General features: G+C 40.3%; 2 protein-coding genes across 2 annotated transcripts; both read right to left on the bottom strand.

Moving 5' to 3' along the window:
* Positions 1-991: 991 nt before the first annotated feature.
* On the bottom strand, positions 992-5,316 carry PCDHB7 (protocadherin beta 7). Its single transcript, XM_032158147.2, has one exon. It carries the CDS (start codon positions 4,816-4,818, stop codon positions 2,431-2,433), a length of 2,388 nt encoding a protein of 795 aa, XP_032014038.1. The 5' UTR covers positions 4,819-5,316; the 3' UTR covers positions 992-2,430.
* LOC116471621 (protocadherin beta-17) lies at positions 5,196-22,929 on the bottom strand. The gene is made up of 3 exons (XM_032158146.2): positions 19,613-22,929; positions 9,347-9,407; positions 5,196-5,256 (listed from the first exon to the last, which is right to left on the bottom strand). Exon 1 carries the CDS (start codon positions 22,619-22,621, stop codon positions 20,231-20,233), a length of 2,391 nt encoding a protein of 796 aa, XP_032014037.1. The 5' UTR covers positions 22,622-22,929; the 3' UTR covers positions 5,196-5,256; positions 9,347-9,407; positions 19,613-20,230.
* Between the last annotated feature and the right edge of the window lie 517 nt (positions 22,930-23,446).

Raw genomic sequence — 23,446 nt, 5'->3', positions numbered from 1 at the left:
AAGAGAGATTAACCTTAAAAATAAACTATATACCCAGTACATGGCAATTTGATACCACCACGTAGGTGACTCTGCATAAATCCATTGCTATAACTAGAAAAACACCTCAAAATTACATGGTAGAATAGTACAGGAACATGACTATCTCAGGTAGAGAAGTTATGTCAAACAGTGAAGGTAAACAAAGATGGAAAGGCTGGAGAGCTTGTCTAACTAGAAACAAAATCTGTAACAGCAGTGGTGATTTTGTTTCTGGGGAAGCGTGTCCTTTTTTGTTACCTCTACTTCTCTTCTAATAGCATCAATTTTAAAAAGCTTTTATTTTGATATTTTTCATAACTCATAAAAGGAGAAGAGTAAAATTAACCTGCAATTACTCAGTGCTAGCATCAACTATTATCAATGTCTTGCCATAATTCTTGACTCTATCCCTCCAACATCTTTACATTCCAGACAAACTGAATTTTCACCCACAAATACTTCATTATACATTTCTTTAAATGCATAATAACTTTAAGTGACTCTAAAAATAACCTTAAATACAATGCCATTATTATACCTAAAAAATTAAGTTAATATTACTTAATACCCATCTATATTCAAACTCTTCCAAGTGTTTCAAAGTCATTGCTGATGTTTGAATGAAGATCCAGACAAGATCCACACATTACATTTGATTGGTAGATCTCATAAGATCTTTCCTACTGTAGACTTCTCTCCTCCTGTTTTTCTTTTTTTTTTTTTTGAGACGGAGTCTCGCTCTGTCACCCAGGCTGGAGTGCAGTGGCACGATCTGGGCTCACTGCAAGCTCCACCTCCCGGGTTCACGCCATTCTCCTGCCTCAGCCTCTCCGAGTAGCTGGGACTACAGGCGCCCGCCACCACGCCCGGCTAAATTTTTTGTATTTTTAGTAGAGACGGGGTTTCACCGTGGTCTCGATCTCCTGACCTCGTGATCCGCCCGCCTCAGCCTCCCAAAGTGCTGGGATTACAAGCGTGAGCCACCGCGCCCGGCCTCTCCTCCTGTTTTTCATGCCATTTATTTGTTGGAGAAATTAGATAATTTTACCCTAAGACCATGAAAGCATTTTAAGATTTTACTGCTGTGAGGTTTTCTTTGCCTTTAGATTCTATCCCACCAGTGATATATAGTAATACTGCCTTTATTAGAGTTACCAGCACTAGTTTACAATATTTTCAGAACACAACCACGCAAAAATTATCTAGATATTTTAAAAATAAAAATCAGTTGTAAATTTTTATAAAAAACAGTGCTTCTCCTTAACTTCCGAGAATTTCTAAAAATTTAATGATCATCTATGTTTCTCTTTGATACTATGCATTTAAAACTAACTACTCTTTTTCTTAAATTTTCCTGATTCAGTAGTGCACTATAATTAATAGAAAACTTTCAAAAACAAACTTTCAAATCAGGAAAATGTATTACAAATGTTAGGTATGTGTGACTGCAGAAAATCTACAATGTGAAGAAAATAATTAACTAATGATGCAATCAAAATTAGGTAATATTCCTACTCAGGACCATTAATCTTTTTTCTGGGAAATGAAAGTCATATGTTCTGAAGACAAGGAGAAGGCACAGGTTGCCCTTTCAATTTTGTTTTTCACTTGAGTTTGGACAGATCAGAGCATTAGTAATAATAGTTGAAAATTGACCCAGAAAAGCAGGACTTTTGGTGTATAAGAAAATAAAACCATAGATAAATATGTCTATTATTATTTCTAAATATAGAAAAGATTGAACAGCAGTATAAATATGATAAAAGACTTCTCCTTAATTAGGCAGAAACTTGCCAGGTAATATCTAATGACAGAAAACAGTATGGAATTGGAGCAGGGTCACTGACCCAGAGTCAGACAGATCTAGGATGGATGCTCAGTTTTGTCACTTATTAGTTAGTGGACCTTAGTGAACTTACTGAATCTCTAAGACCATCTATTTGTTCATTCCTAAAATACCATGCCTCATATGCTTCTTCTCAGATTAAAAGTGTTAAAATAGCGTATGATGCATTAAAAGCATTTCTAAAAAATGCTTAAAAAGACACTCTACAGTTTATGCTTCTGAGACTAGGGTAGGTACACTCATACAGCATTCTAATCAACTCAGAAAGTCTCAGTAGAGATTGAAGACAACGGAAAGCAATTGAAAATATCTCAAACAAGACTTACATTTAATAGACTATATTAAGCATAATTGTTTGACATAAAACATTACACATATACATTTCATGCTTTGTGAAGGGTTCTTGGTACTAAATCAGGATCCTATTCTATGTATAGAAATTTATTTCTTGACTTCAAGAGTACATATTTGAAATGATGTAAAGACACTCCCTTACGGGCACCTCACAATACGTTGCTAATCAGAAATGTATTCACAGACGCGGATTTAGTTTTCATTCTTTATCAGAAACCCAACTGATTCTGAAATGGGCGATTTTCTTCCACTTCCCTGCCTGTGCTCTGGGGTAGCAGGTTGGGGATAATTGGTTTCAGAAACTTGAACTCATTTGTCCCGGAACCTCCAGTCAGACACACCTCGTACTGGTAGCTCTGGGACAGGGTTCCGGTGCCGCTCACGTCCACCAGATGTCCTGGAAGGAGGCCCTCGGGCACCGAGCAGCGACCCACCGAGGCCGCCCTGCTCCTCCTGCACAGCCGCACCGCCACGAACAGGAGCACCGAGAAGAGGAAGAGCGAAGACACCGAGGCCAACGCCACCACCAGGTAGACGGTGAGCGAGTCGGCCTGGGCCTGGGTCGGGGCCGCCTCCGGGAGCGGCAGGTAGGGCTGGGAGAAGCCGTCCACCAGGAGCACGTGCAGCGTGGCGGTGGCCGAGCGCGGAGGCTCGCCATTGTCCTTCACCAGCACCACCAGCCTGTGCTTGGCCGCGTCGCGCTCGCTCAGCAGCCTGGCGGTGCGCACCTCGCCATTGTGCGCCCACACACCGAACACCCCGGGCTCCGTGGCTTTGAGCAGCTGGTACGACAGCCAGGCGTTCTGGCCCGAGTCGCCGTCCACCGCCACCACCTTGGTCACCAGGTAGCCCGGCTCGGCCGCCCGGGGCACCAGCTCGGTGCAGGGCGCGGAGCCGTTTTGCAGCGGGTACAGCACGAAGGGCGAATTGTCGTTGGCGTCCAGCACCCGCACGCGCACCAGCGCCTCGCTGCTCAGCGCCGGGGAGCCGCGGTCTGTGGCGCCCACGTGGAACTCGAACGCCTGCAGGGCCTCGTAGTCCAGCGACCTGAGGGCGAACAGGTGGCCGTTGTCGGCGTTGATGGAGACCAGGGAGGCGAGGGGCAGGTGCGAGTCCTGGGGCGGCAGCAGCGAGTAGGTGATCTGGGCGTTGGTGCCTGAGTCTCTGTCTGTGGCGCTGACACTGCCGATGTGCAGGGCGGGGCTGTTGTTCTCGCGGACGAACAGGGTGTAGGAGGTTTGGGTGAAGGCTGGGGCGTTGTCATTGACGTCGGAGACCAGAACGGTTATGTTGTACTCTGTTTTCAGCCTGGGTGTCCCCAAGTCGGTGACGGTGATGGTGATGTGGTACTCAGTGTTCCTCTCTCGATCCAGAGGTTTCTCTGCTACCAGAGTATAGAAGTTCTCTACAGATGGCTTCAGGATGAAGGGGAGATCTTCCTGGATGGAGCACACTGTCTTTCCATTGTTCCCGGAATCTCTGTCTCTAATCCTAAAAACAGCCACGACTGTCTCGGGTGAGTTTTCTGCAACTGGGCTAGTAAGTGAAGACAGGAGCAGCTCGGGTCGATTATCGTTTATATCTGTTACCTCAACAACCACAGTGCATTTTCCAGAAAGCCCGCCGCCGTCTTTGGCCTGAATAGTTAATGTGTAAGTTTGAATTGCCTCATAGTCCAATTCCGCTTTAAGATGAAGACTGCCAGATGTTGGATTGATTTGAAACGTTCTGAGAATTCTTTCAGTGGCATAAGAAAATGCATAGGCTATTTCCCCATTACTTCCGGTATCTAAATCTCTGGCTGACACGGAGACAACCATGGAACCAACGGGGCTATTTTCGGGCACCTGCACCTTGTAGAGCGACCGCACAAAATCAGGGGCGTTGTCATTTATGTCTAGAACCAGGATGCGCACGAAGGCGGTCCCTGATCTAGGAGGAGAGCCGCCATCTAAAGCGGTGAGGGTTAAACTGAACTCTGGTATCTCTTCCCGATCCAGCACTTGATTCAGCACCAATTCGGGATAGATATTCCCCTCCCCGCTATCATGTACATTAATATGGAAGTAGGCATTGGGGCTGATGGTGTAGTTACTCAGGCTGTTGGTTCCAACGTCTGAATCCTGCGCACTCTCTAGGAGAAATGCCGCCCCTGTCGTGGTACTTTCTAATATTTTCAAGGAAATCTCTCTGTCTAGAAATACTGGAGAGTGATCATTGATGTCTCTGACCCATAGTTCAGCACGGAAAATCTGAAAAGGTTTTTCCAATAACAACTGGAAAGGCAGCACACAGGGCTCTCTGGGGCCACACAGTTCCTCTCGGTCCAATTTCTCATTTAGAAGTAAATCACCAGTAAGCGAACTGAGCAGTAAAAATTGCATGTTCTGGTCTGAAACAATTCTAGTTCCCCGGGCTCTCAGTTCCCCTACCCCTAACCCTAGGTCTTTTGCCAAGTTGGTAAGAAAGGTGCCTCTCTCGGTTTCCTCCGCCACAAAATACCGAAGCGGTTCGGCGCCAGCCCAAGACATCCCCAGAAATACACAAAGAAATAAGACTTGCCTTTTCTGCACAGCACACTCCACTCTGGCCTCCATTCTTCCTTGGATCAGTCTTTCAAAATGACTTCCACTCAGCCTCAAGCGGCTCTCACAAATGGCAGCAGCCGAATCCTTTGAAATGAGCTGAATAATAGCAATGTTTGTGGGGAAGGATCCTCACTTTACCCCAATTCCTATTACCACCGTCTCCTTTCCTATGCTTTTCTCTTCAGATTTCCTCTTTACTCTGGAATCTGTAACACCCTTTCTTTGTGAAGTTATTTTTCTCTCTCTTTTTAGCCAGCAGCGCCACCTTGCGTTTTGTGGATGTTATTCCCGTTATCAAGACCAGAACAAAAAGATGGCGGATTGAAGGAATTCTGCCTCAAGAATGATTTGTCCCCGGTATCTTTGCTGTTTCATTCCATCTTTATCCTCGAATGGTCACAGTGATGCTAGTAAGTAATAGCTGATGTCGTTTTCCCCTGTGATAATCTGGATTCGTAGAAGAATTAATTTATTGTCTTCTTAAATCTAGGGGCATGAAACTAAACTCTGACTCCCCACCGAAATCCTAAGAAAACTTCCTATTTTAAAAATGAATAGTAAAAAATATATATGAGAAAATGAAGCCTCCTCCTTGAAGTCAACAAATATTGGTTGGGGACATTTTATTTATTTGTAAAGTATTTAACAATAATGATGTGAATATGGCAGAATAATGGACCTTTTTCCAATTTCTTGTGAATTAAACAATTATTCCACTTTCCAGGTCTTAACTCTTTACCCGTGATACTTCTTGGAACACTTTCTGCCTCCCCCAAACCCAACCTTCATCCTTCACCTGCTTTAGGTATTACATAGAAATTATTGTTCATCTATAATTTCAGTGACTAGAATCTCCAATATCCAATGAATATTCTTAAAATTAGTAGTAGCAAGTTGGTCAATCTTGCACTTGTGGAAGTGTTTCTAGCATTTCATCTTCAAATATGATGGTTGATCTCAATTTGGGGTAAATATTCCTTTTTTGAATCAAGAAAGTTTTCTTTTTATTCTTTCATATTTTGAAGTGATTTTTGATAGCTGTTGAAATAATACATTTATTCTTTAGTTTCTAAATTATTGAGTTATTGATATAAATGACATTTAACCATAATGTATTATTGTTTTAGTGCACAGGTAGATATGATGTGTCAACATGGTTTTAGGATTTTTCTAGTTAATGTTGTTTTCCTAGTGCGTGTTTGCCTTTTATGGCTTTGGTATTAAACTATTATACTGGCATCGTAGAATGTGTTAAGGAGCTTTTTATCTATTTTATACAATAGTTTTAATAATTATATTATTATATGTTTCTACATGCTTAATTCCAGCTTGCCTTTTAAACTGGTTGGGTTTGGTGACTTCACTTGCAGTAAATCAGTGACTACCATTTACATTTTACCTTTGGTTATTAATCGGTTCAGGTTTTGTATTTTTAAGTAACTTGCATTTTATTTTGAAAATCATTTTATCTAGTTTGCAAATTTCTTGGCATTGTTTTCATTGTGTTATTTACCTTTAATTGTATCCCTATTTTTATTAGTGATGTTTAGCATTTTTTTTTTTTTTTTTTTTTTTTTGAGACAGAGTCTGGCTCTGTCCCCCAGGCTGGAGTGCAGTGGCACAATCTCGGCTCACTGCAAGCTCCGCCTCCCGGGTTCACGCCATTCTCCTGCCTCAGCCTCTCCGAGTAGCTGGGACTACAGGCGCCCGCCACCACGCCCGGCCAATTTTTTGTATTTTTAGTAGAGACGGGGTCTCACCGTGGTCTCGATCTCCTGACCTCGTGATTCACCCGCCTCGGCCTCCCAAAGTGCTGGGATTACAAGCGTGAGCCACCGCGCCCGGCCGATGTTTAGCATTTTAACTCCTTTTTATTCTTGGTGAGACTTGCAAGAGCTCTACTTTACTGATATTTTGAAATGCATTTTTTTCGAAATAATATATGACCTTGGTCCAAAATTAAATAGCACTAAGAGGCTTGTTCTGCCCTTTTCCTCCTCACTTTTCTTAGTTCCCCTCCTAAGAGGTAGCCATTTTAAAACTCTTTTAGTTATCTCTTCGGTCACTAATCTGTTTTCTGATATATTTTGATTAATTAATTTTAGAAATTATCAATTGACTCTTTATTATGTTAGATTACATTTTAGGTATTTTAGATTTTCTTTTACTTACCACATATTGGGAACATTATTGTGCATTAATTATATTTTCTTTTTCAATTTTTTTCATGAAGTTATTAATTGTCTTGCCTTTTCATTTACTTGATTTCTTTATCCCTATCACTTATTCATCCCACAGATACAATTGCCTGTCAATACAATTTTCCCCATAGTCATTTCCATTCCTCCTGAGACTTCAATTTTTCTTTAAATTGGGTAGTTGCTTGCTATGCCTACTGCACAGCTATCATTCTGGATTTTTTCTTTGCTGTCATTCTTGGAATACTTTGCCTTTTATTCTGGATGTGTTTGCTATTTCTGGGATTTTATAACTTGCCCTTTTTCAGTTTACTCTATGGCATTACTAGATCACATCCTCCAATAGGTTCATATGATTGAAAAGATGATACAATGTTAAGAGGATTGCTAATGATATCCTTCAAAATCCCTGTCTCTGGAGTCAAACAACTCGTTACTGGACTAGTTGTTCATTATGCCTGAGACTCAGTTGTCATCCTGGGATCATCCTTCAACATCACCTGGAGATTCATTTCACTTCTGTCCTGTTTTGGATCTTCTAGTTTCTGTTTCTTCTGTCTTCTCCTGTCTTGAATTAGGTTCTCATTTTGATAGATATCTTCCAGTAGTTTTCAGAGAAGGATGTTTCAGAGTTTAACGTTTTTGTGATCTTAAATGTACTAAAATGTCTTTATTCTACCCTCAAACTTGATTAGTAGTTTGACTAAGTATAGAGTTTTAGGTTGAAAATAACTTTTCTTCTGAATTTTTGTTTTATCAATGAGCTTTCCAAACCAATCTGTTTGCTAAGAAGTCTAAAGCTAATCTTCTTTCTTCTCTCTATATGTCACCTATATTTTTATTTTTCATTGTAGTGTTTTGTCATTGTCCCAAGCACTTTAAAATTAACCAATTATATGTTTTGGTTTGGGGTTATTTTCCATCCGCTGTACAGTAAAATTGATGAGACATTTCATCTAGGAAACTAATTTCCTCCTGCTCTTAGAAATCTCCTTAAATTATTTCATTAATAATCCAACTCCCATTCCTTTTTTAGAATTTCTATAATTCAGGTGTTAGACCTCTGGTACGGTTCTCTAATTTCTTTATTTTTTTCTTTCCTACTTGCCATTTTAAAATATTTTTGCAGTATTTTCTAGAACATTTTCTGAAGTTTATCTTCAAGCCCTTATATTGAGATTTTTATTTCTTTATTAGGTTTGTATTTTCCTAGACCTGTCTCTTTCATTTAAAGAGCTCTCTTTTGGACTTATTTCTTAGATACAATAACTTCTTTTTTCATCTGATGATATTAATAATCGCTTTTCCCCCAAGTTTTCTTCTTGCTGCAGACTTTCCATTTTCTCCAAGTTACCTTTTTACTCTTTGCTTTTCTTTAACTTCTGTATGCCCTTTCAGAAACTTTCTTCATGTGTTTGCTCTTAATTTAGTTTGGGAGACTACAGAGCTGAGTGATGGCTCTGAGTAGGTTGGTAATGCTTGTCCACCTTGATTTTTCATTCTAAAGTGAACTAGGAGCACTGATGGATGGGGAAACCTCAGTGTCAGTGTGATTAGGTCTTTCCAGTTGGACTGGCCAGATTACCACATTCTTTAAAATCCCCTATCCAAAAGGAAAAGACATAGATTGAAAAAGGTGAAGGATTAAGTGGGTGAAGAGGAGTACAGTTTTGCATCAGGATAGGCTAAGTTATGCTTCAACACCAAACAACTTCCCCAAATCTCAACAGCTTAACACAATGAAAGTTGATTTCTTCCACCCTGGCTAACACAGTGAAACCCCTTCTCTACTAAAAATACAAGACATTAGCCGGGTGTGGTGGCGGGCGCCTGTATCCCAGCTACTCGGGGAAGCTGAGGCAGGAGAATGGCGTGAACCCGGGAGGCGCAGTGAGTCGAGATGCAGTGAGCCAAGATTGCGCCACTGCACTCCAGCCTGGACGGAGCAAGACTCCGTCTCAAAAAAAAAAAAGAAAGTTGATTTCTTTTTTTTTTTTTTTTTTTTTTTTTTTTTGAGAGGGAGTCTTGCTCTGTCACCCAGGCTGGAGTGCAGTGGCGCGATCTCGGCTCCCTGCAAGCTCCGCTTCCAGGGTTCACGCCATTCTCCTGCCTCAGCCTCTACGAGTAGCTGGGACTACAGGCGCCCGCCACCACGCCCGGCTAATTTTTTGTATTTTTGGTAGAGACGGGGTTTCGCCGTGGTCTCGATCTCCTGACCTCATTATCCGCCCGCCTCGGCCTCCCAAAGTGCTGGGATTACAAGCGTGAGCCACCGCGCCCGGCCAGATTTCTTTCTTATACTATATATCCTATACAGTTCAGCCTGGGGCCCTCCTTACAGCAGTCAGTCAAGGATCTAAACTTGTGGAGATTCCATCTTCACATATACTTCCGTGATCACTGTAGTGGGAAAAGAAAATGGGTTAAACTGTGCCTCCAAAAACTTCAGCCCAGAATGGATATATGTCACTTCTCACATTTTATTAGCCAAAGGAAATTACATGGCTACACATAATTTTAAACAGAAATAGAATTGAAATTCTACCATATGTCCAAGAAGGGGAGAACCAAAATATTTGTAATTGGTTCTAATGACTATCACAGCATTTTAACAATCAACCAGAATTCAATATTTAGATGGTTACTTACTTTTGCTACCCATATTACCCATGCCCTCCATTTTGTTGGCAGAACCTCTCATATAATAACCCTCCTTTTTGCACTCATCAGAAAATAAAACTCCAGACTTATGTTAGGGTCAAGGAGGTAGGTAGGTTACTCAGTGACTGGAATGGGGAAATGTGATTTAACTGCTAGAGATTTAACTGCTTTACAGGGATCTTTAACACAATCCTTCTTATTTGGCATGAGCAACTAGGATTGACATTTCAGATGCCTCTATATGTCCAACCATCTAAACAGAATTTATTCTAGTCCCACAGTCTGAACAGGATTGATTCTCAGCTCTTCCCACTTCACAACTGGTAGTTGATTTGTCAGGTCTACTAAATCATTCATCTGTTTTCCAACTTCTAAGAGTTTTCCCTGTTGTCTTCTACATTATTCTCTTCATCCTTATTATGTTTCTGAAAATATCTGTTCACATTTTCTTAGTGCATTTTTAGAGGGAGCCAAATGAAAGGTGCATGTCTCATACATCAATTATATACAGAACCTAAAATATCCTTCGCTTTTTGTTTAATTGGTCAAATATTATGTGGTTTTATTCTATTTAATCAATTTATGCTTTTATATTTTTAATTCATTCCTTTTATTTTCCTTATTTTTAAAAATTCTTGTTTTGATTCTTGAGTCATTTACTTTGTCCCTCTTTTCTCAATAAACCTTGATTTCTAAAATATGCATGTCTTACATTTTCTCTATTTATCCTTATACTCTTACCTTAAATATCACTTTATTAAGGAAACTTCTTATATCAGCTAGAATTATATTCTATATAACTTATAGATCTATGTTCTATAGCAATTTAGCTTGAAGTTACAGATAAAGCCATAATAACAGGGACTTAAACAAAATATAAAAGAAGCCTAGTGGCTGAAATGCACTCCATGGTATCTGGGACCCAGTCTCATTCCATCATTGACTTGCTATCTTCAGGACATGGCCTTTACTTCATTGTCCAGTATAGCTGCCTAATAACCAGTCATTACATCCGCATTCATGCCAACAAAAAGAGGAAGGAAAGGGTGTGCTTTCATTTTTTTAAAAGATTATTTCCATAAGGTACTCCATGGCACTTGTGCTTTTATCTCACAGCTTACAATGTGGTTACAAGATGACACCTGGCAAGAGAGGTTGAAGAATATAATCTACAGCTCACATACCTACATAAGCAGCTAAAATCAGATGTATATTAGTAATAAATAAGGGGAGAATGTATATTTGGGTTAAAGTAGCCATCTATATCATACCCACTTAGACCTGACCTATTGCCCCAACTGCCCACTAGGAACAGATAGGGTCAAAAAAGTTATCCAATTCAGAGCAGTTATTAAAGGAACATATGACTGTCTCTTTCCATATTGGCAGTGTGGCTTGTAGCCAAAATAATTACTGTTCCACTGAAAGCTAAGCCCAGGAAGCAATAGAGAAATTAATTCAAGTGCTAGGACAAGGCCTTTTGAACAAACAATGTTTCCCCAGTGTGCTATTGGAAAATGCCATCCATTCCTACTTCATTTTATAAATTTTTAAAAAATTCAGGGTCTAGAAAGCTTAAAACTCCATTTTCCAGACTTCTTAGAATTATTATTCTGGATGTAAATTAGGTTTTACCAATGAGATTCCTTCACGTGAGCCTTAGAATACAGGCAAAGGTTGTCTCCCACTGTTCACCAATAAGGTCAGAAAGATATGAATGCTTGCAGCTAAGTCAGCATTCCTCTGTCTAGCCATCACCTTCTTAGGGAACTGGAGACCACTGTGGCATCCAGACACTCTGTGCAAGTGTGCAGCCATCAGTTTTGGAGGTGGGAGAGGGCACTGTGGGAGCAACAGTTTTGGTAGTAGCAGTAGCATCAGCTTCCTGATTCCTGTGCTGCAGCTGTGGTCATATGCCTTCAAAACCTTTTCAGTGCTGACTCTCTTATTTCTGCTTGTCCAGTTCTTCCAGTGATTTTATATAAGCATCTAAGTCCTTGTAGCTGATATCTTTTTTGGTTTTGGTTAGAGACACACAGAGTGGTTTTTGGATTTTTGTCCTGAACTCTGAATAATTCATCCAAACTCAAAATTTTATTCCTTCACTCAAATTATAAGTAATAGGAGCCTCTTGATTAGAGTTTGTAAAAGAAAAAAACTGTAAAACATAAAATCATCAAGCCTTTAAGGCACTAGTCCCTTAATCTAACACAACTCAGTTTAAGAATAGGGGAGAATAAAAAATTTCAGATGTACTCCTGCGAGACTAAGGATAAAAGTGTTTGATAAATTTGATGTATATCTTTTTTAAAAAGCAGAACATGGTCTGAAGGTGAATAAAAATCTTTCATCCTCCCTTCATGTGTAACACTATAAATCAAAATTGGTTTTAAAAATGTATTATTTGTAAAGAAATAAGAAAGGGCTCAACATCACATTATAAATTTAAAAAAATGAAAGCTGGGTCACATATTTTAAATGACATATTGTTAGGTGAACAAAGCAAGTATCAAATACTTTAAATAATAAGTGGGCATTTTATAAAAAAGAAATAAAATATTTTGTTATCATATTTAGGCTTACCAAGCCAGATAAAATAACAGACTGAAATTTATTTATTACTTTATTCAATACTCATTCACCTATATTTATTTCAATACAGCCATGTGCTGCATAATGACTTTTGGTCAACCATGGCTGGCATATACAATGGTGGTCCTGTAAGATCATAATGGAGCTGAAAAATTTTTGTTGCCTAGTGATGCCATACCTATAGTAATGTCATAGTGCAATGCATTATCTGTTCTATGTTTAGATACACAAACACTAACCATTGTGTTATAAATTGTCTACAGTAGTCAGTATAGTAGTAACATGATATACAGGTTTGCAGCCTAGGAACAATAGGCTATACTGGGTATCTAGGTGTGTATAGTAGGCTACATTATCTGGATTTCTGTAAGTACACTCTGTGATGTTGGAGCAATAATGAAATTGCCTAATGACACAGCTTTCAGAATGTATTTCTGCTATTAAGCAATGAATGGCTGTGTATATATTTTTCTAAGCCCATAAGATAAAGAGCCCTCTTTGTGAAGAGAGTACTGCCTAGTGGAGAGGGGAGATTATTGATTGTCTGAGCCGAGTACTCAGTTGATGAAACATTGGATTCAATGGACTCAAAGGAAAAGTAGCCTAATTAATATATAATTGAAATGGTGGAAAAACTGAATCTTCAGGTTGAATAAACATTAGACAGAGCCTGTCATTTCTGAAAATGATAGTATTGATAATTCATATGACCCTCCTAAGGAAAACAAAATATAATGGACAAAACTTAAGAAAAAACTTCAAAGCTAATGAAGAGCCAAAAACATAGTAGAAAATGGCAGAAAAAGCCCAATTTTTATGGAAGCCTGTAAGAGAGGGGTAAACAGAGTATCAGAACAACAAAACTTCTTATGCTCTCAGGGCATTTAAAAATATTTGTACACAGGCTTTGATCTGAAGCTATGTGGGATTAAAGAAATATAAATCAAGGCTCAGGTGTAACCACAGTTGCAGCATATTATAGAAAGATCCTCTTCATATTAAGGGACCCCTCAGGGATACATCCATAATGTAAATACAGTGTAAACACCAGCAAATCTAAACCTGCCCTCAGCCTCCAACTCCAGGGAATTATACAAGTCTCCCTGGTGTTTTTTTTTTTTTTTTTTTTTTGAGACGGAGTCTCGCTCTGTCACCCAGGCTGGAGTGCAGTGGCGCGATCTCGGCTCACTGCAAGCTCCGCCTCCTAGGTTCACGCCATTCTCCTGCCTCAGCCTTTCCGAGTAGCTGGGACTACAGGCGCCCGCCACCACGCCCAGCTAATTTTTTTTGTATTTTTAGTAGAGACGGGGTTTCACTGTGGTCTCAATCTCTGACCTCGTGATCCGCCCGCCTTGGCCTCCCAAAGTGCTGGGATTACAAGCGTGAGCCACCGCGCCCGGCCAAGTCTGCCTGGTGTTAAGCAGAGCAGAAGCAAAAGAAAAAAAAAACATGCCTGGGAAGTTGTATCTACATATTGGGTGTGTGTATGGTGTGTGTGTGTGTGTGTGTGTGTATTGAGATGGGGTATTACTCTACTGCCTAGGTGAGTATAGAACTCCTGAGCTCAAGTGATCTTCCCACCTCAACCTCCTGAGTATCTCGGACTACAGGCCCACACCACTGCACGTGGCCCTCTTGTGTATTTGTATTTTGAATATACATAGGTTGAGATGCAAGGAACCTCAAGCCATTTAATTACTTTGTGATGGTCCACTATTGATAGTGTTTCCAATGTCCTGGCTGAAACAAATGAAAATCCATTTTGGGAGATGGAACATGTGCAACCTAGGCTTTGTAGATACCCCACAAATAAATTTTCAAGGGCAATCAACCATGCACAACCTACAAAGAAACAAAGACATAACGAAAGAGAAGGAGCAGAAACAAAATAGAGTAGGTATAGGCCCACACAAACTTCAGATATTAGAACTATAAGGCAGATTTTAAAACAAAATATACTTACCATATATAAATAAATAAGTGATATACTTGAAAATATCTTCATGAACAGATTGAAAAGGCACGCTGAGTTCCAGGGAAAAGTAGTGTGCAATTACCATAATCAAGACATAATCTGATAAAGATAATGAATTTCAAGGATAGAAAACAAGTTACCTACAGGTGAAGCAAACAGGTTTCAGACTTTCCCTGAGCAACATTTAATACCAAAGCAGAATGGAAATGTCTACAAGATTCTGAGGGAAATAAATTATGGCTCAATTATTTTACACATAGCCAAGCTGTTGCTCAAGTACAAAGACAACAATGCAGCAAACAGGAAAGAATTCATTAAACCTTGTGCTAGTACTGATGAATTCTTAGTGAAAAAAATACTACTTAAGGATAAAAATCAAGTGACTTACAGATGACTGTAGAAACTATGATAGAAGAACTAATGTTATATTTAATGTCAACAAATCTTTGATGAAAAGAAAGTCCATTGAAAAATTTTATACCCAGCTAAATTGTATTTCTCAAGCATGTGAAAAAAATACAGCACCTATGAACTCTTATCTAAAGACTGACATCTGATGAAATCAAGCAAATCAAGAGATAAAACAACATAAATGACTCAGGTACAGGAAAACTAGCACAATATGACTGACAGTAAGGACTGTATTTTACTCTAGTTTGAGCACACTAGTTTTTCTCAAATTTTTTCCTGAAACTTTATGTAAATGATAGAGGGCAAGGGTTTAAAATAAACAAAGCTATAAAGACAAAAATAATGGGAGAAGAATAAACCGCAGGGGAGAGAAGTCACAAAAATTTTGGAAGATGCAAAGCACACAGACAATTGGTAACTGACAGTTTTCTTTTTTTTTCCTTTTTGCTCTCAAATGAAAAGGAGGAAAGGTAATAAGAAAATCAAATCTAGCCAAAGTAATAATCCAGACTGAGGACCCAGGGAGAGGCTAGAAACAACATTGGCTGAAGATCTATATAAGGAGTACTTATATCTGAGAATTCCTTTCCTAGTCAGTGAAGCAAGGCACTTTCCCTTTTCTCATCATGGCAGAAAATCGGAGGTGTAATATCCATAGTGGTTTAATAGGAAGGGCTCTGGACTGAAGGACACCAGCACAACTTAGGGCAGGACTGAGATCTTAGTGAGAAAGTGGGTTAAAAAAAATTAAGACACTTTCTCTCAAACCAAGGAGCTTACAAAGTGCTAGGTGTCAAGTTTATAGTAACTTCCATCCTACCCATCCTTATTGAATTCCTCTCTGAAGAACAATGTGAGCCCAAGAGAGAAGACTTACAGATATTGACGTTTTGTCTCCAAATAAAATGTTTCCTGTTTCATTACCCTAAGGTGAGATCCACCACTCAACTAGTCCCACCCAAACATACAATGTTTATCAGCTTTTAAGAGCCTTATTTTATAAAAGGAAAAAATACGCTGGGCACGGTGGCTCACGCCTATAATCCCTGCACTTTGGAAGGCTGACACGGCTGGATCATCTGAGTTTAGGAGTTTGAGACCAGCCTGGCCAACATGGTGAAACTCCATCTCTACCAAAAATACAAAAAAATCAGCCAGGCGTGGTGGCAGGCGCCTGTAATCCCAGCTACTCGGGAGGCTGAGGCAGGAGAATCACTTGAACCCAAGAGGCAGAGGTTGCAGTGAGCTGAGATTGCACCACTCCACTCCAGTCTGGGCGACAGAGCAAGGCTCTGTCTCAAAAAAAAGAAAACAATACATAATTGGGCTTCATCAAAATTTTAAAAATCTTTTTTACTTCAAAGGACACTACCAATAAAGTGAAAACACAACTCACAGAATGGCAGAAAGTATTTGTAAATCATGTATCTGATAAGAGTCTAGTATCCAGAATATATAAAGAACTACTAACATTCAACAATTAAAATATTAAAAAATTAGATTAGATAACTGGCAAAGAATTTGAGTATACATTTCTTTAAAGAAGATACTCGAACAATAAGCATATGAAAAGAAATATAACATGATTAGTCATTGGGGAAATGCAATTCAAACCATAATAGGATACTACTTCACACCTTCTAAGATGGCTATAACACAAAATAAGTGTTGGTGAGGATGTAGACAAATTGGAACCCTCATACACTGTTGAGAGGAATGTAAAATGGTATAGTCACTTTGGAAAACAGTTTGACAATTCCTCAAAAAGTTATATAGAGTCAGTGTTTGACCCAGTAATTCCATTCCTAGGTATACACCCAAGAGAAATGAAAACATGTTCACACAAAAACTCATACATGAATGTTCCTAGCATCATTATTCATAATAGCCAAATAGTGGAAACAAACCCAAATGCCCACCAATTGATGAACAAACAAAATGTGGTACATTCATACAATGGAATATTATTTAGCCATAGAAAAGAATGAAGTGCTGATGCATGCTGTAACGTGAATGAACCTTGAAAACATTATGTTAAGTGAAAGAAGCCAGACATATTCTATGATTCAATTTACATGAAATGTCTAGAACAAGCAAATCCAAAGAAACATAAAGTTGATTAGTGGTTTCCAGGGGCTGGAAGGAGGAGGGAATGGGGAGTGACTGCTTATGGGTACCAGGTCTCTTTTTTGTGCTGATGAAAATGTGAAAAATGTTCTGGAATTAGATAGTGGTAATAATTGTACAGCCCTTGGAATATACTAAAAACCACCAAACTCAATTTTTTAAAAAGTGAATATTATGGTATGTGAATTATATCTCACCAAAGAATTTTAAAACTGCAAGGCTACTATAGAAAGAAATATGCAGAGACCAAGAAAAAGCTTTTTGAAAGTAAAACTATGATAGCAAAAGCTTAAAATTTAGCCATAGAGGAAATTTACTGGAATCCAGGAAAACAAAGACAGAAGATAGAACAAGGGTAAGAAAAATTAAATATCAAACCAGGTTAGTATACAACTAAGAGAAATTGCAGAATAAAAAACCAAAAACCATTTAGTAGGGGAAATAATTTTTTAATTAAAAAAAAAAAAACCCTAACAATCCTGTTCTAGTCTGAAGAACATGTCTCAAGATTGGCTAGTCTCATTGAGTAACTAGTGCAATAAATGACCAAAATTCTTACAGTATGACACAATGACGAAATTCTAGAACACTGGAGGTACATACAAGAACCTCAATTTATCTGGAGTAGGGTTTCTCAGCCTCAGCACTGTTGGCAGCTGTGACCATCAAAAATGTTTCCAGACATTGCCAAATGTTTGATAATTGCCAGACATTTACCAAAGGTGGCAGAATTGCCATTGGTTGAAAATCAGGGATCTAGAAGGAAAACAAAGTTTCTCAGAAAAGAATGGGTAATATCTCAACTTTGGTGATTAGAAGACAACAGAGGAATGTCTTCAAAATACTAGCAGCAAATAATTCCTAACGTATACTTCCACACCCAACAAAATCTTCAAATAGACATTTGAGTTTCTGACATCTGAAATTTTTACATTCAAGCGATCAAAATATTTATTACCAAATATTCTTCTGACAGTTAAGGGAGAAAACCAAACAAGAGGAAGATGTAAAATCCAGAAGAGGAAATCAAATGGAAGAGGAAGATAAATTCCCAAGTTAGTGGGAAAAGCAAACTGCCAGCTGTGCAGTAGGTCTAGAGAGCAAACAATGTACAATGGAACAAGACTCTGAATAGCTCCAGGATGGCTCCAGGAGAAAAGAATTGAACTGATAAATTTCTTTATGAGTTTAACCTAAGTTAGGAGCTTCAGGCTTTACAAAATTTGTTGATAATTTAAAAATATGTACATAGAAAAGTAGTTGAAAAAGAAGGCAATTATGACCTTAAAGGTAAAAAAAAGAGGCTTTTTGCTTTTACTCTTAAGGCTTAGGTGTAAGTAACATTTTTATGGTGACAATTATATAAACATTATCTAAACAGAATTTTGATATTGCTAGGTAGAGGAAATGTGCGAGTTGTGTGTGTGTCTGTGTGTGTACCCCTTAAAAACTGGATATCTAAAACTGGGATTTGAGAAAAAGCACTTTATAAGCATATGTGATTTTAAAAATAGGGAAGTAAATATGGGAAAACATAAGAGCGTCAAAAGTGGTTACCCTGGGCAGTCAGACTTGAATAAAATTGGAGAAAAGTAGCATTATATGACTTTTAAATTAAAATTTAAAAAATATGAAATGCCGGCCAGGTGCGGTGGCTCACACCTGTAATCCCAGCACTTTGGGAGGCCAAGGCAGGTGGATTACCTGAGGTCAGGAGTTTGAGACCAGCCTGACCAACATGGTGAAACCCCATCTCTACTAAAAATACAAAATTAGCTAGGCGTGGTGGCGCATGCCTGTCATCCCAGGTACTTGGGAGGCTGAGGCAGGAGAATCGCTTGGACCCGGGAGGTGGAGGCTGCAATGAGCCGAGATCACGCCACTGCACTCCAGCCTGGGCAACAAGAGTGCAACTCTAAAAACTATGAGTGAAACTCTAAAAAAAATTGAGTGAAACTCTAAAAAAAAGTATGAAATGTGTAAACAATTATGGCAACTATTCTTTCAAAATACATTGTAAATGTTATAAATATTGATAAGGTAATATATATTTAATACAAAAAGGATAAGTAAGATTAAGAAAGAGGAGAAAGGGTATAAAATGTTTATTTGCTCATTTTTAAGCAGGCAGTTAAGTAATGCTGATGTCTTAATATTCATCTAATCTTGCTTTTTAACCTTCATGGGGACTACTTATCAAAGTTTAAGCAAGTTCTATAGTTTCACACTTCATTTTATTGTATTCAATCTGATCATTTTTATCAGAAGCTATCAATTTATTATAGATCCATTTTATAAAATTATTTTCATCCATGACTTTATTCTTATATACATTCATTGAAATACTTTAGAATGATGTTGACTTAATGAAATTAGTTCTGATGGTGGAATAATGATGTTAATTTGCTTTCGCTTTTGTTCTTGCTGTATGTTTGAATCATATGATTATATTTTATCTTTATTTATTTCTTTATTTTTGAGATGGAGTCTCTCTCTGTCACCCAGGCTGGACTGCAGTGGCATGATCTCAGCTCACTGCAACCTCCGCCTCCGAGGCACAAGGGATTCTCCTGCCTCAGCCTCCCAAGTAACTAGGATTACAGGCACTTGCCACCACGCCCAGCTAATTTTTGTATTTTTAGTAGAGATGGGGTTTCATCATGTTGGCCAGGCTGGTCTCGAACTCCTGACCTCAGGTGATCCGCCCACCTTGGCCACCCAAAGTGCTAGGATTACAGGTGTGAGCCACTGCTATATATTACTTTAAAAGAAGGAGAATCATTATTTACATACCAAAGCCATTTATTATTTTAAAAAAAGCAATCACAAGTCAACCAACCTTTTTTCTATTATTCTTTCATGTAACAGGAGTTGAATCCTTTAGAATAACAGCCGATGGTCTATAAATATCAATTTTGAAAGGAAAAATTCAGGAGAGAAAACATCACCTAGGTAAAATATTGGTTCATTTGAGGGAAGAGTAGTGTTTTTGAAACAACACAACAGAATTGCAACAATTTACAAGATTACTAAAATTTTTGCATAAATGAAAATTATTTTTTAAACAAAAAGCTGTGATTTGCAATAGACTTAGAGTCATGCTGATGATAACCAGAAAGTTTGAAACACTATTCTTTTAATCATAACATATCAATGAACAAGTTCAAATATTGGGAACCTGAAAACACCTGTGACTTCCAGAATCTGACCAAGCAAAAACAGCAACCATAGGAAACACCATTTCTCTGCTATTGTGTGCACATGCTATAACTAACATAGCTGACAACCACCACAACAAAAATTAAAGAGAATGGAAAATAGTCCGGCAGGTTGAAATAGCTATAAATATGACAGCCATTACTAATGTGTGAATATGTGACTCTACGTGAATGAGAGAATTGGGAACTTACAGATGGATAGTGAATTCTATGATTTATCACGACCTGTTGTCAGATTCCTAATTGAATCCAAAATGATTCCTGGAGTTGGAGTTTGCCTCGCTGTCCCCACCAGTCCCTTCACCCAAGAAGTTGGGAAGTATCGGTTTAAGAAACTTGAACTGGCTCTCAGAGCTTTCTGCCAGGTAAACTTCATACTGATAATTCTGGGACAGGGTCCCGGTGCCACTCACGTCCATCAGATGCCCTGGAAAGGGGCCCTCGGGCACCGAGCAGCGATCCACCGAGGCCGCCCTGCTCCTCCTGCACAGCCGCACCGCCACGAACAGGAGCACCGAGAAGAGGAAGAGCGAAGACACCGAAGCCAACGCCACCACCAGGTAGACGGTAAGCGAGTCGGCCTGGGCCCGGGCCGGGGCCGCCTCAGGGAGAGGCAGGTAGGGCTGGGAGAAGCCGTCCACCAGGAGCACGTGCAGCGTGGCGGTGGCAGAGCGCGGAGGCTCGCCATTGTCCTTCACCAGCACCACCAGCCTGTGCTTGGCCGCGTCGCGCTCGCTCAGCAGCCTGGCGGTGCGCACCTCGCCATTGTGCGCCCACACACCGAACAGCCCGGGCTCCGTGGCCTTGAGCAGCTGGTACGACAGCCAGGCGTTCTGGCCCGAGTCGCCGTCCACCGCCACCACCTTGGTCACCAGGTAGCCCGGCTCGGCCGCCCGGGGCACCAGCTCGGTGCAGGGCGCGGAGCCGTTCTGCAGCGGGTAAAGCACGAAGGGCGAGTTGTCGTTGGCGTCCAGCACCAGCACGCGCACCAGCGCCTCGCTGCTCAGCGCCGGGGAGCCGCGGTCTGTGGCGCCCACGCGGAACTCGAACGCCTGCAGGGCCTCGTAGTCCAGCGACCTGAGGGCGAACAGGTGGCCATTGTCTGCGTTGATGGAGACCAGGGAGGCAAGGGGCAGGTGCGGGTCGTGGGGGGGCAGCAGCGAGTAGGTGACCTGGGCATTGTTGCCTGAGTCTCTGTCTGTGGCGCTGACACTGCCGATGTGCAGGGCGGGGCTGTTGTTCTCGCGGACGAACAGGGTGTAGGAGGTTTGGGTGAAGACGGGGGCGTTGTCATTGACGTCGGAGACCCGCACGGTTATGTTGTACTCGGTTTTCAGCCTGGGTGTCCCCAAGTCTGTGACAGTAATGGTGAAGTTGTACTCGGCCCTGCTCTCTCTGTCTAGCGCTCCTTCTGTTAACAAAGTGTAGAAATTTTCTAAGGTAGGTTTTAGAAGGAAAGGGAGATGGTCTTGGATGGAACACATCATTTTTCCATTGTTCCCGGAGTCCGGATCCGAAATTCCGAAAACAGCGACCACTGTTTCTGGGGAGTTTTCTAGGATATCACTGATGAGTAAGGACATGGTAAGTTCCGGTGCGTTGTCGTTTATATCCATCACTTCTATGGCCACGGTGCATTTTCCTGAAAGACCCCCACCGTCTGAGGCCTCAACTTCCATGTGATAAGATTGAATTTCCTCAAAATCCAACGCCTTTTTTAATCTAATTTCTCCCGTGATTGAGTTTATTTCAAAGGCCTGAATGATTTGATTTGAGTATTGAAAAAATGAGTAGGAGAGCTCCCCGTGGGTCCCAGCATCTAAATCCCTGGCAGAGACGGTGATGACAAGGGAACCTATAGGGGTGTTCTCTGGGACCTGCACCTCGTAGCGCCGCTGAGCAAATTCAGGGACGTTGTCATTGATATCTACAATCACTATGACAACCTGGGAAGTCCCAGTTCTGGGCGGTGACCCACCATCCAGCGCCGTGAGGGTTAACCTGAGCTGGGGCTGCTCCTCGCGGTCCAGCGCTTGATCCAGCACGAGCTCTGGGTATTTCTTGCCGTCGCTGTGATTGCGAGTGAAAAGGTGGAAATAAGAGTTGGTGCTAATTGAGTAGTTCTGAACTGTGTTGCTACCTACGTCCAAATCTTGAGCTATTTTCAAAGGAAATGAAGTCCCTGGATGGCTGCCTTCAGAGATTTTCAGGAGGATTTCATTTTCCAAGAATTCTGGGGCATGGTCATTTACATCTTGGAGCTGTAGTTCGCCTTGAACAAACTGCACTGGATTTTTCAGTAACATCTGGAAATGCAGTATACACGGATCTATGTCACCGCACAACTCTTCCCGGTCCAATTTTTCTTTTAGGAGCAGATTCCCACTCTTCCGTTCGAGCTGCAAATACTGTTTGTTCCCTTTGGAAAGAATCCGGGCGCCCCTCGCGGCCAGTTCCCCTACACCCAGCCCCAGATCTTTTGCTAAGTTGGCCACAAAAGAGCCGCTGTCCCTCTCTTCTAGAACTGAATACTTAATCGTAGCGCTGCCCGCCTCCCACAGCAGTAGTAAGAAAATAATGGCGGTCACTTGCCTTTTCTCTGGTGCTTTGGGGAGCGGCGTCTCCATCATTCCTCAGGGTCCAAAAGATGCAGTATTTAATCACAAAATAATTGTTTTACAGCCAACTCAGCTATCTTGATTTAAATATCTTGTTAGTTCTTTTTAACATTTACCGACATGGGATGGGTGCCTCTCTGAAACCTTCTATCCCCAGTAGTGAAAAAGTGTTTCCTTTTCGAGCTGCCAGAAAACCCGCACAGCTTTTAAGGAGACACTGATGCTGCAGTTTTTCACTCTTAGCCTGCAGCGCCACCAAGCGTTCTGCTTTACAACTTCAGATAATTTTCATTTCAAAGCACACTGTATACTGTAATAGCTAAAACATATAGCAGGCCTTTTAGGTCATAGCCTGTTATATACTCCCTTTTCCCCTGCCTATTATGAGGCCTTGTTCAGGTAGCTAAGAATGGTTGTTACAGCAAAAGTAATGTCTATATCTATATTCATCTTCCTTATAAAGGTGCAAGTTCAGTACACAAAACTCTGCTCCAGGCATTCATTTATTAACAAGTATTTACCTGTAGGGACATTCATGTAGCTTCCTGGGATAATACAGTAAATGAAACATAAAAATTCTTGCTCTTGGGGAATTTACATTCTATTACAAAAATGCTAATTTGTTCTATTGTACTGGAAGAAATAATGAACTTTCAAAATCTAGTTTCACTCTCAAATTGTAATGTGCCTGTAACTCCTGAAAGAAAATAAAAATATTGTTTCTTGTTAGTCTCTGGTCTACATAACCACTGGGAATTTTTTGTTTTTTTTTTTTGAGACATGGTCTCGCTCTGTTGCCCAGGCTGGAGTGCAGTGGCCTCAATCTTGGCCCACTGC

The sequence above is a fragment of the Hylobates moloch genome, unplaced genomic scaffold (assembly GCF_009828535.3).
Source record: "Hylobates moloch isolate HMO894 unplaced genomic scaffold, HMol_V3 SCAFFOLD_6, whole genome shotgun sequence".
NCBI classification, from domain to species: Eukaryota; Metazoa; Chordata; class Mammalia; order Primates; family Hylobatidae; genus Hylobates; species Hylobates moloch.
This window is presented reverse-complemented; position numbering and strand designations above follow the sequence as displayed.